The 18070-nt window shown below is 39.5% G+C and overlaps 1 protein-coding gene across 1 annotated transcript in view; it reads left to right on the top strand.

The window, feature by feature from the left end:
• The window catches only part of PRTG (protogenin), an 83463-nt gene extending 66638 nt beyond the window's left edge, over nt 1–16825 (top strand). Inside the window, 9 exon segments of the mRNA XM_086620512.1 lie at nt 4475–4570; nt 5117–5303; nt 7070–7197; nt 7966–8136; nt 11725–11907; nt 13101–13221; nt 14102–14267; nt 15224–15328; nt 16436–16825. Coding sequence (XP_086476638.1) covers nt 4475–4570; nt 5117–5303; nt 7070–7197; nt 7966–8136; nt 11725–11907; nt 13101–13221; nt 14102–14267; nt 15224–15328; nt 16436–16825 — 1547 coding nt within the window.
• Nucleotides 16826–18070: the final 1245 nt, after the last annotated feature.

Below are 18070 nucleotides of genomic sequence, written 5' to 3'. Positions count from 1 at the left end.
GGCGAAATTTCTGCCTCTGGTTGAACGATTATTCATGTGTTTTTAATACTAACAGGTTTTGGTTATGTAAAAAGGATGTATTAAAAAGATCCACTGTACTCTGTGAAGCCACGCCAGCTTATCACATCCAGCCTCTAGTGTCTTTTAAAAGAAGACAGACTCTGTGTACTCCAGAGGCACTCTTGTAATAAAGTTTATGAATTAGCTCTAGCATGTTTATATCAACATCAGTGCCGGCCTCTTGATCTGTACAAACAGTGTCGTTTTTGTGTCCACCAGCTGAATTGAGTAATAACAATAAAAATGCCTATTAAAAAGCTGTGGGTGCTGTGACAATATTACAACAACCTAATGCCAGCAGCCCTAAAAAAAAGCAAACTGAAACAAACCACATTCAACAGAAACAAATTAACTTTTAAAAAAATCAGCCAGTTGGTAAATAGGCTATGAAATTTTTCCTTTTCAAGTTAGGTCTGGAAACAAGCCTTCAACCACTACGCAAATGCTGGCAATTGCGTTTGCAAGAGAATTAATTGAAATGACGTAGTGTTACTAGGCTGTTTGCAGAAATTTTGAAGATGCAGAGGTGAAATCTTGATGTGAGGTTTTTTTACTAAAACTGAATTTATGTGTTGAATGGGTTGAGTAAATCACTGCACGCAATTTTTTTCTGAATAGCAGTGATCTGTGGAAAGATGTGTTACTCCTGGGTCTGTTATGAGCATGACTGATGGCTTCAATACTCGCTTCCCTGATTTCTGAGGCTCTCAAGCCTCCTGTTGCTGTATAATGTGCATGGATGGCATACACTAAATTTGGGACTGACAGCCCCCCAGGTGGCCATGCTATTCCCAATCTTTTATCAATGATTTATGAGTAAACTATTCAGGATACCTATGTTGGTTAAAGATAAGAAAGCTCCTGAAGTTTGTTTTCTCTCTAAGGATACGTCTGGCTTTGAATGTTTGATCCAGCTGATGAGCTGCTAGATGAAAGTTTTTATGCCAAGTTTGTACCAGGATTGTCATTAAGGAGTAGATCATATCATAAGCCTGTAAAAGAAACTAACAGTTGCTAAAAACATTCTATACAGAGGCTACTTCAGACAAGAAAACATTTTCCACCACTTCATAAAACAAATAGTATGCAAGTATCTGTTGGAACTGGAGGCAGATCTTTGGCTATTGATAATCTTATTTTGCACACGGTGAAGCTATTGATCAACACAGAACAGCAGCTCAGCAGGTACTTTGAATTAGTCTTCGCTAATGTTATACATGTAATCTGTGAAGCAAGTTTCACATCAATGTCTTTCGCTGCTCAGTACACTGTCTTTACAATTCTTTTATAGTCTCCTTTTTAGATTACTATAACATTTAGGCTTTTCTAGGCCAGTACATAATGCAACCCTCCTCAGTTGCTGTTTCAATTACAGATACCAGCAGATGGTTTTTCAACCAAAGAAGCAGTAATGTGTGACAGCTTAAAAATTCTGACATCGCTTTTGGATTGAACTGGTCTTGCTATCAATTGAACCATGATGTCCTTAAGTGGAAATAACCTTGTTTTTTAGTTGGTTGGGAGACTATTTTTAAACAGGTTCTTCTATAGGAAGATAATTCTTTTTGAAACTTCTTGCATTACACAAGAGTAAGATGAGTGGTATTCAACATTGTGCTTTTTCTTAATGTAGAGCGTTAAAGACACTTCAAGATTAAAAAAAAAAGTGTTTTTCTCAAAGATATTTGACTTTTTTTTTTGTGGGAGTTACACTTTTGCCTTTCTTCCATATCCCATTCTTCTCTTTCCCAATGAAGTGTTAATGAGGAATTCAGGTTTTAAAAATAATAATAAAAAAAAAGCAATGAGGATAATCAGACCTCACAGGCTCCTCATTCAGCTCAGCAGGGCACTAGACCTTAGCTATTCTTCATTTCACAGTGAAGATGATCAGTTCTGGGTGACCACTTTCAAAGGGCACAGAGTTTTTGAAGGTGCTCGGCAGGATGATAAATTGTGGTGTCTGTCATCCTGTGTCTTGCGGAAGTGCAGCAGGAGTCTCTTCTGCAGGAACTTGTAAAGGAAGATAGACTGTGACACTTGGCTGGCTGGATGCTGCCTGTTTGTGTGGAATCTGTTCAAGGGTCTGCTAAACAGTACCCGAATGCAAGTTTTTTCTAAGAATGGATGAGAGAATCAATTATGAGGATAACTTCCAAACCATAATCCTAATGAGATCTTAAAGATGTCTTGATGGCCTCTTCTTTAAATTTTGGCTTTGTGCTTAACTGTTTCAATTATGCGCTAAATACATGTATTCCTACCACAGGTTAAGAAGCCTGGGAAAGTATATTTCTGCTTTTCTGGGATGCATGCTGTAGTTCACCTCATAAGTCACCATAAGTTGATTTTGGTGTATTCAAATCACTTTGTACTTTTGAAGTACAGTTATCTTTTTGTTTGGGCTCAGCGTTTTTAAATGCACCTTTCCTTCATGTCTCTTTTGTTTGTTACAAATTTTTAAGAGATTGTGATGATTTACATATATCTTACTATCTTTCTGAATTTTCAGTATTAAAATTCCATATTTTCTTTTACCACATGCCTAAGGTTATTCTATGTGTTTATGTCCATCTCTTCCTTTTCTCTGATTGTAATTTGTTTGCTAGGAACAACTGATGTCATCTGTTAAAGTGATATTGTAAAGTGGGGAAAAAAAAACAAAACCAAGAAAACTTCAAAGCAAATGAGAATTTTGCTCTAGTTGTTGTTTTTTTTTTTTTTAAATCCACCTCTTTTTTGACATTTTGTTATTTATATTGTCTACTCGTAATATTAAATCTATTTGGAAAATGGGAATGGGCTCCTCTTGCCTATTCTACCATTAGTATTAAGCACATCAAAGAAGTACTTTAATCTGAATTTAAGAGCCTCTTTTCCTTTATACCTATATTTAGATTTTAGTAAAACAGTCTTTTAAAAATAAACATACATAGAGATGTAAACTCTACCTAGTGATCTCTCATTTAAAACTGATGTTGGTAGCTACAGCACAAAAAGATTGTCTATTTCAAAATAAACATGAAAGATTTTACGGAATGCATTATTACGAAATTACTATGCCATCTTTATGGAAACATCAAATAAAGAGTTGTTAAGATTGTATTGCTGGTGCAGAGACTGCAGAGGGAGCTAATGATCTGATGGAAACAAAACTGTGCTGAACAAATGTCAGGGATTTGTGTTCCTGTTTATTTCATGAGAAAGGCCATGCCAAACCTCAGCTAAAATGAGAAAGGAGGGACCTTCTTTTGAGAAGAGGTAATATTACGGTATTGTAGGGCAAGGAAAAAAGAAATAAACAAGATCAGCACAGTTGTATAACATCTGTCTAGACCTTCTGAAAATCTTAACAGAAACAGGTTTGTGACAATAGAAGAAGAAAATGTCCTAACATGTCCGTCAGTACTGGGGTGAGGTTTAGCTGAACCCAGAAGAGCTGATATGGACTATCAGCAAGTGCTACCACCTTGCAAACCGTCATTGTGTGGAACGGATTTGTTGCAAACACCACGAGCAAGGGAGTAGGTGGCAGAGCAGCAGTGCTGCCATCCTGGTTGTTTGCACTCCTAACCACCTGTGGGTACCCCATGCCATCTCCACTTACAAAAAGCTCAAGGCCCCTTTCTAACTCGTTTCTCTGTAGTAATTTTTCACTTGGATCAAGGTCAATGTATCACCAACAGAACTGAGAGAAGCAGCAAACTGTAATATGGGTTCCCAAAGACATGGCCACACGAAGGGAAATAGGGAGACCCTTCAAGCTAGGAATGGTGACCCTCTAGGAATGCCAGAACGAGCTTTCAAGAAAACACGTGGAAGTTGTGAGTCAAAGGCATTATTAACAATCACTGTTGTTTCACAGTATATCTCCTCTTGGAACCCGGAACCAAAACATTTCCTATTTCTTGCTGGGTCCTGTTTTCCTGCCTTTGCTCTCATTGCCCTGCTTCATTACAGCCTGCTTATCCAGAAGAAAACGTTGGTTTCTGTGGGCCTCATGCTGTTTGTTTTAGCAAATCTTTACTATAGACTGAAAGCACTTTCAACATGCTGAAAAATACTATTAAATCTAGCTCTGAAGCTGTGACGGTGTGATTTTGTTACAGATAGAAGTGTGGTATTTATCCTACTCCCACTGATTTCTGTTACAAATTTCGGTTTCGGGCTATTGGAAGCAAGGCCAGGAGATGTGTGACTGATTCTAGTGCGGTCTGGGCAAAGATTCAGAGAAATGTGCAGAGCTGGAGAAAAGAGGCTTCCAGGCATCCAGCCCATTCATCAGTCTGCTGATTGTAGCTGGCAAGTTTTGAACCACACTTGCAGGAGAATCAAGTTGTCTCACTATCTGTAGAAGTCTGAAAATCCTCATTTTTTTTTCCTGAGTCTAATTATTTCTTTTCTGTTTGTGCAGATCCTAGAAGAAAGTATCATGTAAGGCTGCTGGCATATAACAGTATGGAAGAAGGTTATCAGGCAGACCAAACAGTCAGCACTCCAGGATGTGTCTGTAAGTGTTGTAGGTGCATGAAGAATTTATTAAGAGCTGAACTGTTTCAAGGTCCCAGCAGCTCTGTGTTTTTAATCTATAAATAATTAAGTAATTCAGTGTAAAACAGAACCAGAAAGATCGTATCTGTGACAAATACTGTCCTTGTCATCCTGCAACTGAGACAGTCTCCTGTGTTCATGAACTGCAGCTGAGGAAACGAGACAGCTACCAAGCACATTTTCATCCCCTATTGGATTGTCTGCATCATCTAACCAGTGATGTATCATGTATCTTATGAGAGATTTATCTCTCTCTCTTGTCTCTGTTTTTAGTTTTGACTTGGTTTTTGAAAAAAACAGAAGGACTACAGAAGTAATATGTGATGTATTGTGTTAGGAGGGATCTTTAATAGCTTGAACCAGATTCCTGGGTCTGAATACCAAGTAGTGCTGGATAGGGGCAGATTTGAATCTAAACCTGTGGGCTCAGACCTGTCTCTTAATCTTACCAGTATCTGCATACAGTTAATTAAAGAATTCATGCTTCTTTTTTTGTTTTAAACAGCCGTCCGTGATCGCATGGTGCCACCGCCACCACCCCCTCACCACCTCTATGCCAAAGCTAACACTTCATCTTCTATCTACCTTCACTGGGGGAAGCCTGCCTTCACATCTGCACAAGTCATTAACTACACAATCCGCTGCAACCCAGTGGGGCTGCAGAACGCTTCTCTGGTTCTCTACCTTCAAACGTAAGTGCAGCGCTACTAATGAGTCTTGGTTTCCCGTTTCCAGATCCTTCCCACAGTTTCTACTCTTCGTGCCCTCTATTAATTGCCTTTGGCTGTAACAACTTTTATCTCCCTCAGAGGACTGTGTGTTTTGCCCAGTGGCTGCTAGTTCTGTTTCTCAGGTTATTTAGATGTGTTTGTAGAACACCTGTGATCCTTGTGTTGGTGAGCTCTTGAACTTTTAATGGCTTTTTAGCTGCCTAAGTTGAACTTAATTTTAAACTCCTCTTCAACCAAGCAAAAGAGATTACCTGTTTTATAGGTAGCTTGTCTGGACAAAGATGGGACTTAGTCCAGTGTCTGATTTTAAGATTGGAAACACGAATTTTTGAATTTTGAGGGGTCGAGCATGTTATTGTGGGAATGCCACGTTCCTGAGTGTGTGGCACCCTGCGAGGAGAAAGCTGAGTAGGAACTACAGCTTGCTTTTCAGAGAAGCAATGCATGAGCCACAGAATGGCAGAATAGGGAAGAAACTCTGCCTGGGCTTGGTGTTAACTCAGGTGGTATGGGAGCAGAAAATATTGCGCTGTTGTGACTGCCTATGCCAGGGGCCACGGTGCTGTGGGGGGAATCCATTATGTGTGTAGCTCCCTCCATTCTTGGGTTTACTCAAGCCTGCTAAATAAGAAAAGTGCTGTCTGAAAAGATAGTTTCTGTTCTAATATTGATGGTTTTCTCTTCAAAGAACACATCCCCTGCTGTATTACTTCTGACTTAATGATTAGACACAGTGTAATCACCATGTAAATTCTTTTGTGCAATTTGGAGCATATCAATAAATGCTGCTTTTTGTGATAGGATGAAACTATTGCAAATATTGGTGACTGCCTTTGTAGTATGGAAGATTAAAATACTGAATGAGATTTAATAAAGCAATATCTGTAGAAAAACACCATTTTAAACTGAGATTTAATCTTGATTTGGGTATTATCACCTGGAATTAACCCTGGTATATAAGAAAGATTTACCCCTGCTCCTAGAATCAAGATAAAGCAGAATGTCTGTGATTGACTTTGTGTTCAAATAGCAAATTGCAATATTACAATTAATATAATCAATTTTAAAATTCATAAATTACCAAATATGGCTACAAGATGAGTAGAGAACATTCATACTCTATAGGTATGTATGGTAATAGACACCACAAGTGGAAGTTGCACACATAGCCCGTGTTCTGTGAACTGAGCAGCAGATCCAGGAAAAGCTGATAGAGCCGACAGCATGGGCCTTTTCAGCTGTGGTGCTGGTTGTAGTTCAAGCGTTACTGTAGCTTGAAGCATAGTGTCCTATGGATGAATGTGGAAAGAGCTGAGTTTCGGATACCTACTGGTGATCTGGGCAGTGATAATCTTGGACTTACGTGTGCATCAGCTGTCATAGAATGATAGAATGGTTTGGGTTGGAAGGGACATTAAAGATCATCTAGTTCCAAACCCTCTGCCGTGGGCAGAGACACCTTCCCCTAGTCCAAACAACCTTTATAAAAACTTGAGCTCAAATCAACTGACAGCAGCCATCATTTCCTCCAGGGAGCTCCAGGGTTAGCACAATCACATTTTCAGGTAGATAGCACAGATGGACCACATGTCTGGACTTGAACTGGTTTGCCTTGTGTTGAACTGACAGCGAGAATCTACTCACAGTGACTAAGAGATATGATTTGAGTTTAGGATCTTCAAATCAACTGCTGCTGTTAAATATATTTTATTCCTTCATCTGTACAGGTCAGAGACTCACATGTTAGTTCAAGGTCTTGAGCCAAAGACCATGTATGAATTTGCGGTTCGGCTGCATGTGGACCAGCTCTCCAGTCCCTGGAGTCCAGTAGTCTACCATACTACCCTTCCAGAAGGTAAGGCACTAGGAGAGGACCACATGGTTCTAAAAAGAAAGCTCTGTAAACAAAATGGCCTGAAAAATTGCTCATTAATTTTAAGCTGTCTGTAGGAGAGAGAAATACTTTCCTCTGAGATACAGATCTTGCTCTTCTTGGTGAGAGATAGAAAAATGCTGTCAGGAAAATGCATGTTTGGAACTGCAAAAGTATTTTTCAAAATCTACCTAAAATCAGCAACAATTTTTGTACAAAATGTGATATGCTTACACCATTAGCAAGCAATGAATGAAAATAACTTGAACAAAAAATTTAAAATATGTATTGAAGAGGCATGGCTGCTTCATAGGCATTATGAAAACATATTTTAAAACCCAGAAGTTTTAGAAACTGTAAGAATATTACACATCTACTGCCCTAGCTGCTGGTTTGCTTTTCTGTCAGCTTGGTCAATGAAAATCAAAACGTCAGTTTCATGTTCTCAGCATTGCAATGTTTGGGATGTACATGTTCACAGGGTAATGGTGTGATTTTTTTGGTCAGTAACTGTTTCCTTCTGGAGTTGAAGGAAAAATACGAAATTTGCTTTTACTAGATCTAAGCTATTGACCAGATCAGAGTTAACAGGAGAGTTTCTCTTGAGGAGCAGTGAATATGTGTTTGTTTATATGTTGTTTATCTGGGATGTAGCAGTAGCCATTAGATCTGCACATCAGTTTCTTTCTGAGCAATTTAATTGCATGTTAATTAGTTTAGCCTAATAGCATTGTGTTACTGTTCTCCCAGCACCATCTGGCCCTCCAGTAGGAGTGAAGGTGACTTTGATAGAGGATGATACTGCTTTGGTTTCCTGGAAGCCACCTGATGGTCCTGAAACAGTTGTTACACGATATACTATCCTCTATGCATCCAGGAAGTCTTGGATTGCTGGAGAATGGCAAGTGTTGCACAGAGAAGGTAAACTAAAATCATAAACCTACCAACTGGACAAACAATGATGCTACTTATACTTTGTTACTTTCAGTTCCCTTGAACTACAGTAAGAAGAAATTCATATAAATGTTCGCATCAAAGTTATAATTAGTATAGAATTATTTCCGTGGTTGTGATGAAAATGTATTAAAACCCAATACTCAGAAGGGGAGCGGGGAAGGGCTGTCTGTGTCACGCTGGAGCTAAGCGTGTGCGTGCGCACCAAAACGTCTCATAAATCCAATTATATCCATCTTAGTTCTGTTGCAACCACGGCTGTGATGGTTTCATTTTGTAAATGCACTCTTTCAAATCTGAAGTCTCTGAGGTATCGTGCTCTCCAGAAATAGATTTTATAAACGTGGCTGTGTGGGTTTATGTTTCTTTCTATCACTGCCAATCCAGTTACCCCAGTTTGCTTAATGAAGTTTCTCCTGGTCCCTGTAAATTGCTCTGCAAATTCAGTTGAAGTTTCTGGCTCTGTTCTACTGCTGAGCCCCAGCTAATCTAACAGTAATTCAGGTATGGTGGTGCGAACTGCAGTCGTGTCTTTGTGATTAGATGTAAATATAGTCTAAATTTTTATAGACGCTTTCCAGAATACTACGATTTGAAGAGCTGCATCAAGAGCAGATTTCTACTATAGCCAGAAAAAAAAAGAAAAAGACATTTACTGTTCAGTTGGTATTTAAAATAGACAGGGGCAGTTCAGAATAGATAATGTTCTAATGATGTATTAAACTGGAGAGGGAAGCTCAGTGTTACAGAGTAAAGTCATGTGCTTGAGTACCTTAGTTAAGAGGATTGCCCAGGAAGAGTAACTATTTTGTTGTTCTGTGTTGTTTCATGGCCAAAAGCTTAGTTGTCAGCAGAGAGTGAGGCTTTAAATTTTCTGTGAAGAAAATTAATAAAACTTAATGAGTGCACTCACAAAGGACAATTTGTTTCCCCATCAGTGGGAGTGAACTGTTTTAGTTCAAAGACGGTGGATGTCCTTTGTGCTGCTCCTGAAGAGAGGACGCAGGACCAACAGCCCATTTGAAAGGTGGCAGTACTGCTTTGCCTTTGCTGGAATGGCATTTGCTGGGCTTGCCTCAAATAGAATGGTCAGCTGTGAAGACTATTAATCTTAAGCAAAATTTGTGAAAAATAATTAGTCTCTGAAGTATCAATGAGGTCTAACTATAGGGGGAAGATTGAGCCCATAGTTTTTCACTATTAAAATTGTTCAAAGAAACAGTTATATAAACTTGTCCTATTAAATTGTTGAAAGAAACAGTGATGTAAAGTTGTAGTATTAAAGTAAAAATTTAATGTTAATTTTTACTCACTAAAAACTCAGCAGATTTAAGTTCACAGGGAGCTTGTATTTGAAGAATAAATCTTGTCGTTCTGGTGGTGATACGCTGTACTTGTATGCAGCAAAGTGGCTGAATTGCTTTCAGGTATATACTCAGCTCAGCCATGACTGTGAAACTGAGCAGCATCTCAAATAGTATTTTACCATAGATATTTCGGATGAGGGGATTGGAATAACAGTAACCATTTTCATGTGTTCCCATACTGAAGGTGTTGGAGGGAATGAGCAAATGGAGAGCTATAAATCTCAGCGTATTACTGTGTCCATCAATGTTAGAGTCACTAATTCTGTATTTTGACAGATATATTAGGGTTTGAGGCATGGCATGGAATTTGGGCATCTTGACACGTTCGGACAATCTGTAATGCTCTTAGTTAAAGTACAGATGAAATGATTGTGTAAGAAAATGAGTATGTAGAGGTAAAATTGGGCAAATACTGTGATAGTCCCGTGACAGCCCCTTCACAGGTAGTTTGAAGTAGAAGCAAGGTTTGGGGTTTTTAATGCGCTTGTTCTGATAAGATCAGCTAACTCTGTGCAATAAATAGCATTGTTTTGTCTTGACACTAAACTTATTCTGCAGAAGATTTGTTAAATCTTAACCCCATTCCTTTCCCATATCTCCAAAGACCCCCCCCAAATAAAAAAATTAAAAACCTCATCAAACCAAAACAATAAACCACAAACTGACCCACTATCACCTATAAAAGTCCTAGCATGAGCTTTAGTTATGCATGAAAATTTCTACTAATCCACCAACTTAAAACCCAAAGCCTGTAATTTGACTGAGCTTGAGTTAGCTATGGCAGAATTAGAAAATATAACTGCAGTTTGTTGCTGATTTGTGATGCGAGTTACCTTCCAGCTGCCTCCTCCCTTCACCTTCGTTCTCTTCAAGGATCAGAAGTGACAGCCTTTGCACACTTGGTGTGCAGTAAATCAGTACAAAGTGCTTGCTTGCTTTAGCAATGCAGCAGATTTGAAAGGAGCTGGTAGGAAAGAGCTTGTAATATTGAAACGTGACCTTTGCCCTTGCTGGTGCTAAATATTACAGCTCCTTTGGTTACAGATACCTCACATTTGACTTCAAATGCTTTCAGCTAATGGGTGGTTTTTTATGGAAGAGCTGAAATAGCTTTTGAAGTAGCTTCCCTTTTGCCAAATATATAATCTTTTCTGTCAACACAACAACCTTATATTTTATATGCTCCCATGATACTATAAATTCTGACTTCTGAAATGGATTTGAAAGGTTGAAATTTAGACTTAAGTCTGAGAAAGTGAAAGAGAACAAGGGATAGATTTGGTCCTATAGCTGCCATTATTTAGGGAAAGAAAAGCAATATATTTCTATGGTAGGAAGAAACACAGGCATTTTAGAAAGGAATTCAATTTTAAGCAGCAGTCTGCAGTCCCTGGACAGGCAAAGCTTCCACTGAATTTGATAGGAGTTTTGCCTGTCTAAGGACGATGCAAGTGAATCCTGTTTATGTTCTTAATCTCTTTTTCCTGCCTTCAGGGACTGTAGGAAATGAATCCTTAGCATGTGAGAGAGACATTTTCTGTAATATTTTTAGTAGCACAGCTTAGATGCACAGTAATCAAGGAAGCCTACACAGGTCTAAATAGGGTTTAATTTCATTTTTGAAGTGCGGTATAATGTGCTCTTCCAAATCTGTCGTGTTCATTTTACCAACTAGACCTGAAATTTGATAAACTGAACCTGAATTATTTTGTTATGACAGTTTTCATTCACATTCATGGTACAGGGGATCCCATACACATAGATTAGGGTATGAGAGAGGTCTAATGTTCTGCTTTCTCTGCCTGCAAGTCTGCTTAATGCGTGGAGCATCTCCTCACGGATTACAATCACATGTAAACGCTGTCGTGCTGAAACGCAGCTCGCGCGGGATTTAGGATTAGTGTGCTGTGTGTCATAGCCAATACTTGACTTGGTTTTGAACTATACTGGCACGTCAGCGTGATGCATTCGAGCAGTATGGAGAGAAAGGACAGAAGGGACAAGCAGGCAACCCCAGTGTTCATTCTGTACCCTGTATATGCAGGTTAGAACGTATAAAAGTGATCGGAGTCCTCCAACAAGATTTGGAGGTGGTATTGGAAAGAAAGTGTAGGTCCCAATGTCTAAATCTCAGTCTGTTCCCACAGATTTTGTCTAACTGGAACTGTTTTATCAAATCTTTTCATAGGAGCAATGACCATGGCTTTGCTGGAAAACCTTGTAGCAGGAAATGTCTACTTGGTCAAAATAGCAGCCTCCAATGAAGTGGGAGAAGGACCATTCTCAAATGCAGTGGAACTTGCTGTCCTGCCAAAGGAGACATCAGAGTCTAATCAGAGACCTAAACGCTTGGATTCGGGAGATTCTACAAGTCAGTAGCAATGTTTTGATTACTGCTGTCACAAGTACCAGGAAAAAAGATCCCTGTTTGTTTTAGCTTGTTTAGCTTTCCGGGTAAACTATTCTGTTTTATGTGAGGCAGTCCTAACAGGATAACGTTTTCTTCTAACTGAAACTATTTTGGAATTTTTATCTCAGTTCAGCTCAGAACTGGTTTAATTCTTTTGCTTAGAAGTTGGAAGTTTGCTTTTCAGATGAGAATACATAAATATTTTGAATTTTACATCAATATCAACTTTGCAGCCACTCTTTTAAGGCTCTTCCTATGAATCCTTTATTTAGCTTGACATACCAGTAGCACTGGCTCAGTTAGAACCAGACAGCCCAGCAGATGAGATGGCATCTCAAATCTGCTGAAATTGGCTGATTCCTGGTATTCCAGCAACTCAGATCAACCTGTCAGGCAGTGATATAGCAGTGTATATTTTCATCAAAGAAGTCAGCCTCACCTGCAGCTCTTTGGGAAAACTATGTGTTACCTTGTGGAAATTAAGGTAACATGGATGGTTTCTCCCTGTAAGAACGGAGGAACGCATTCTGTGTCTTTGTCTGACACAGAACAGGATTTATCCTGATGACTTGTTAGAGATTTTAAAGCTATTTGAGGAGACAAGAGCTAGTAATTATTCAAGTATATGAACCTTTTAACCTTTCCTTGTTGCAACACATTGAATTGTGATTAAAACACAGGGATTTTTCTTACTCGGGTTTTCTCCCTTCCTGGAATTCAGTTATATTTTAGGCCTGAATAAACAAATAGACTAATGCTTTCAGGATTAGGCTGACACATATGATGTCAAAGCATAAACCAAAGTGACTCCTCCTAGGTGACAGTGGCTGGAATTCTCCAAACCTTTTCTCTTTGCTGTCTAGTAGCATCCTGTAAGGAAGGGTTTGGAGAGAGGTCCTCTGCTCCATGTTGTGGGTCAGCAAAGAGGCTGTGATGTGAGGCGGTCCCTTCTTCCCTTCCCACACAAGAACCGCACATGCTCTAAAAGTTTTATTTTCAAAAGTGTCAGTGTATGACAGAGAAGGTCTGGAAGTCTCATTAAAAGGAAGCATTTGTCCCTGTGGTTATGACTGTAACCCTGTTAATTTCCTGACGGGGAGTGGAGGGTAACTCTTCTTATTTACTGAGCTTTTCTATGTTCTTTTTTGCTGTAGCTTATTCTGACTATTACCATCTGGACCAGAAATCAATGACTGGCATTGTTGTTGGGGTTTGCATAGCCTTGACCTGCATCCTTATCTGCATCCTGATCTTAATTTACCGAAGTAAAGCCAGGTATGTTTTTGTTCTTGAAGTCTGAGCTCTCTCTCAATGCACAGATTCTTGGGACATGCCTTCTCCAAGAGTGCTAAGTTCTCTGAGGTGCTGTCTCTTCACCTATGCCTACCAGCAGTGGAAACAAAGCATTTTGTTGGCTCTTCCTACCTTCTCCAAAGAAAAGAAGGAAGAACCCACCGAGTGAGTCAGTGGTGCTTTGACAACTATGTATGAGACGTGTTTGCAAATAAAAAAAACCCTTTTGAGTCAGATAAGCATGCTGCTTTACATCATCTCCTCCTCCTGCTTAACCTTCCAGCCTGCCCAGACGTGGTTTGCAAGGCTTTAACCCTCTGCTGTTGCTGGACAAGAGGAACTCTGACATAAAGCAGTTGGATGATGCAGTTTCTTTGCAGTGGTGCTAACCACCATCTGTCTCTCTTGTCATCAGCTGCTGTGGTGCATAAACTGGCCCAATGACTCTGCCCATAACTTAATAAATTAAAAACAGTCTGAAAGTATATTTTAGTAAAAAGGGCGTTTTAGCATACATGGAGGAAAAAATATGGATTGGGAGACAGTCTCTGTGTAGCATGGTAGAAAAGTCTTAATATCATTAGTGTTTACTTCCTCCAAGTAATATTTACTAATCATGACAATTCCTGTCTGCACATAAGCTTGTAGCCTACTGTGTGTGATTAACTGGAAGCAGATGTTATTTTTATCGTAAGTAATAACATTTAAATTCCATGAGAGTTAAGAGAATCATATAACAAAATATAAATGCCAAGAATATACCAGTATCACTTGATTAATAATAGCTTTAAAGTTTATCCTTGGTTTTTTTTTTTTATTTTCTTCCTGTGGGTCAATTTTATTCCTGCTTAACATTGTGTAGGAAAACATCTGCTCCTAAACCTGTGCAGCAGGGCACTGACCAGCTGTCACACACCAGCATCTCATTAGCCAGTGCTAATGAGGTGGAGAAGAGTGTTGAAGGAATTGCAGAGAATGAAGAATCCTTATTGCCAATGATAGTGGGAAACAGCTTCATCGATGCTAAGGTACTGTGAGCTTCACTTGCTCCCAAAACAGAAATCTTTCTTTATAACATCTGAGTCCTTATCAAAAGTAAAATATGTACACTACAAACCTACAGCAGGTTTTTTTTAATGGGACAGGCACAAGTTTGGCAATCCAAGGTCAATGTTTCAAGACTCATCTAAAAGTTAAGCTAGAGATCTGATTCAATATGCTTGTCTTACACTGTACTCATTGCAGAGTTTGGCTCTGGCACAGCATCAAAGGATAAAAGCTCCATAGACTTAGGGCTACTAGATGGCCTCTGCTAGTCCAAGGAGATAGGTGGGAGAGTCCTTGTCAGCACCTAGTTCAGTATCTAGTCAAGTATGACACTAAGCAGGTATTAAAGAAAATACTGTTTTTCTGTATATTTACAGTAAGACAATGTTACATTTTATAAACTCGTGTTTGGTCAAATTAGAAATTAATCTAGATGGCAGGATGTATCAGTGGATGTATAGAATCTTACAGTCCAGGAGTCCAGTGTGACAAAACCACATTGGCCTTAATTTCACATGCAGACAGACTGATTTAAGGCTTGTTCTGTAAACACTGCAAACTTGAATGGAGCTGCTCCCTGAGGATACCTGCAAGAGCTGGGAAATGGAAATGGACCCCAGTACAGGCACAGACACTGTGTCTAGGAACGGCCACATTCAAAGCAGTAGAGCAAGACCAGTGGCTGGAATATTTTACTGTGTGTTTGCAGCATTATAGCTGTTGGGTCTGGCCTGTGGGCTTGCCAGATTTAGTGGATCCGGTCCTGACTTGTCTCGAGCAGTAGATGAACACCAGGCCACAAAAATGTTACTGAGCACTAGGACTTCATTTCTCCTTTTCAGTATGGAGCCTATAGGTAGGAATAGAAAAATCTTGTGAATTATCTTAGAAATTTAGTTTGTTAAAATAAATGACTGCATGTCTCCTTGGATTGTAGGGGGGATCTGATCTGATTATCAACAGCTATGGGCCTGTCACAAAGCCTAACTGCAAGAAAAGGTGGCTGTTCTTCCAAGATACTAAGAAGGTGAAGACTGAGGAGGTAATTAGTGTAATGGGCAGAGATGCGCAATCTTTACTGTAATACCCTGTGTTTGCAAAGGAAGATACGTAGTTTTCTATTTACGGAAAAGCAGAATTAGTGGTCTAACTTTTAATTGGATAGTTTTGGTTGTGTTAAGGTTGATGGTGTTCTGTCTTGCAGTAAAATCTTACGGAAGTTTCATTTTCTGTCCCAAATTGTCAAATATTGTAACTCTTTACACTTAACCGATTGCTTTCTTGCCTGTGCCCTTTTATCTGTGAGCAAAAGGATTTGTGTGTAATGGGTCTGTGCAGGGCATCTACAGTCCTACATCTGCAGACACCTTGTATAAATATAAATACACATTTATATTTACAAATATATATTAAGAAAATAATAAAGAATCTCCTCCTACCCTGACTGCTAAAACTTTGTTTGCGGAAGAGAAAACAAAAGAGGGAAATTAAATTATTTACCCAAAGTGCTGAAGAAATTGAGAATCTGAGTAGAACTGTCTGGCTTCTGAAATTGCTGCTTTGGACACATTTGCCATTTGGATGAGAAAAGTAGCAGTTTAAAACTGAAGTGTTAAACCAAATCCTAAACGTTATAATGCAAATTCACACCTATGGGGCATCTAACTAATGCTTATTGAATTTGTAACTTGTATTGTGCTCTTGTATGTTTAAGGAATAGGAAGTCTTGACATCTATGTTGTAAATTTGTATTCAAAAATATTTCCAGAAGCAGCTGCATATTTCTGATGCTTCTATAAGCAAAATATTTGCTGCCATCCAAGGAGTAATGCTTAAAGAATATGCATGAAGGGATGGGAGTTCTACCAAGTATGTTTTGAAAATACCATTCAGGTCTCTCCAGTGGAATCATTTGTGATTAGCCATGCTTAGCTAGAAGGGATTATTTCATCTATTATGGAAGAGAAAAGTATGAGCAAGACTTGAGATTGATTCTTTCTAACCTCCTGTAGGGAAGCCCAGATTGTTCTGAGCCAATGCTGTTAGAGGCATTCCGGAAGAACAGGAGATAGGAAATGCAGTAAAAATTCAAATTATGGCTCAGCTTTTCAGAGGCCGAACAACCTTTTTCTCTTTGCTTTTTATGTAGCCTCAGAGAAGATTTGTCCAGGCGGTGTGTCTGTACCAGCCAGGCACCACTGTGCTGATCAGTGAGGATGACTCCCCCTGCTCTCCCAGCCAGCAGTCTAATTTCCAGGTGCCGTTCAGTATTGTTGCTGATACGGAGCATTCAGCCAACAGCGAAGGAAGCCACGAGACTGGTGACTCTGGAAGATTTTCTCACGAGTCCAATGATGAGATACACCTCTCCTCTGTGACGAGTGCCACGCCTCCCACTACTGGTCCTTTTCTAAGCAGTGACTTGGGTACGAACGTGATGAGCCCGACCATAAGTGACTGCACAGAGCCTCCTCTGCCGTTCGCTGCTGACCAGACTCCTACCTCACCTCTTCAAATACGCTCTGCGGTGCAAAACTGACATCCTTAGGGCCACGCCAGACATTCTTGCAGTGTATGTCTGTTCGAAGGACAATGAACAGGGAGCCAAAGTTTTATTGTGGAAAGCCTGACTAACCTAGCAGGTGATCCCATATTTCTGTTGAATGTTTTTTTTGTTTTGTTTTGTTTTTTAAAACTCACTCATTTTGAATGTTCAGTGGTCAACAAATGTGAAAGGACAGTGAACATTTCTGACTAAAGTTGAAAATATGTCACTGGAGCAAAGGGAAGGCTGTTGGCCCTTTTGCTGACTATCTACCTCAGTTTGCCGAGAGGTGAACTCCGAATGACGACTGCTTTACCTCATTTGTATTCTAGTTGGTCTCAGCTATGGAACTGATGATACTTCCTAGTAGTGTTGTTTTATTTGGGGTTTTTTGTTGTTGTTTTCAGTTATGTGTAGAATGTGTGCGTGTGTGCACACGTGTGTGTGCTCAGTGATCAGGGAGTTGTGTAGGTAGCTGAACAAGATTGTTTAGCTGAAGCTCTGTCTTTAAAAAGAAGGAAACCTCAGAGTATAAAATGTAATGATTTAACGTGGTTGACATAGAGGATGTGGAAAACTGGAGCTGGTGCTTCCATGTATACAGCCACATGAAATCTTTTGTACCTCTTGATTTCTCGTAACCCCAGTAAGCCTAGGACAGTGCCTTTCCCCCAGAAACTTGTCAGCAACTGCTGACAGGATGTATGCTATATCCTTCGGGCTCTGGGACATGTTGGGTTCCCCGCAGTGACAAATGTTGCCCCTATATTCACAGTTAATGCTAAAAAGCATGGCAAAATGAAGGAGTATTGAGCATTTCCAAACACTTTGGCTCTGTCTGAGGGTCATAAGATAGACAATAATGCTGAATATTCCAGTATCGCAGTACTTGTTAGCAATGGTGCCTTGCATTATATATTATGAAATTACTGATTTGCCTTACGCCTTTTTAGTATTCATAAAGTTGCTCTGGAGTACAGACAGAGATGCCTTAAATGCTTCTCAGATGTTGTAAGTAAACTGTATCATGAGTTTACAGTTCATTTTTACCCAGCTTTGAGTGCTGATAAGCACTGCTAGCATCATAGTATGTCTCAGAGCTGCTGTTAGGATGTAACCCTGCTCCTTGCCTTTACCTAGTGTGCTGTTAGCCAGGAATTTTAGCTCAGGGAGTGACTTCACCCACATGCCAATCTGAAACTCTGATTAGGCTACCACAAGAAATGAAAAAGCCAGAGC

Source organism: Tauraco erythrolophus, chromosome 14, assembly GCF_009769465.1.
Source record: "Tauraco erythrolophus isolate bTauEry1 chromosome 14, bTauEry1.pri, whole genome shotgun sequence".
Lineage (NCBI taxonomy): Eukaryota > Metazoa > Chordata > Aves > Musophagiformes > Musophagidae > Tauraco > Tauraco erythrolophus.
This window is presented reverse-complemented; position numbering and strand designations above follow the sequence as displayed.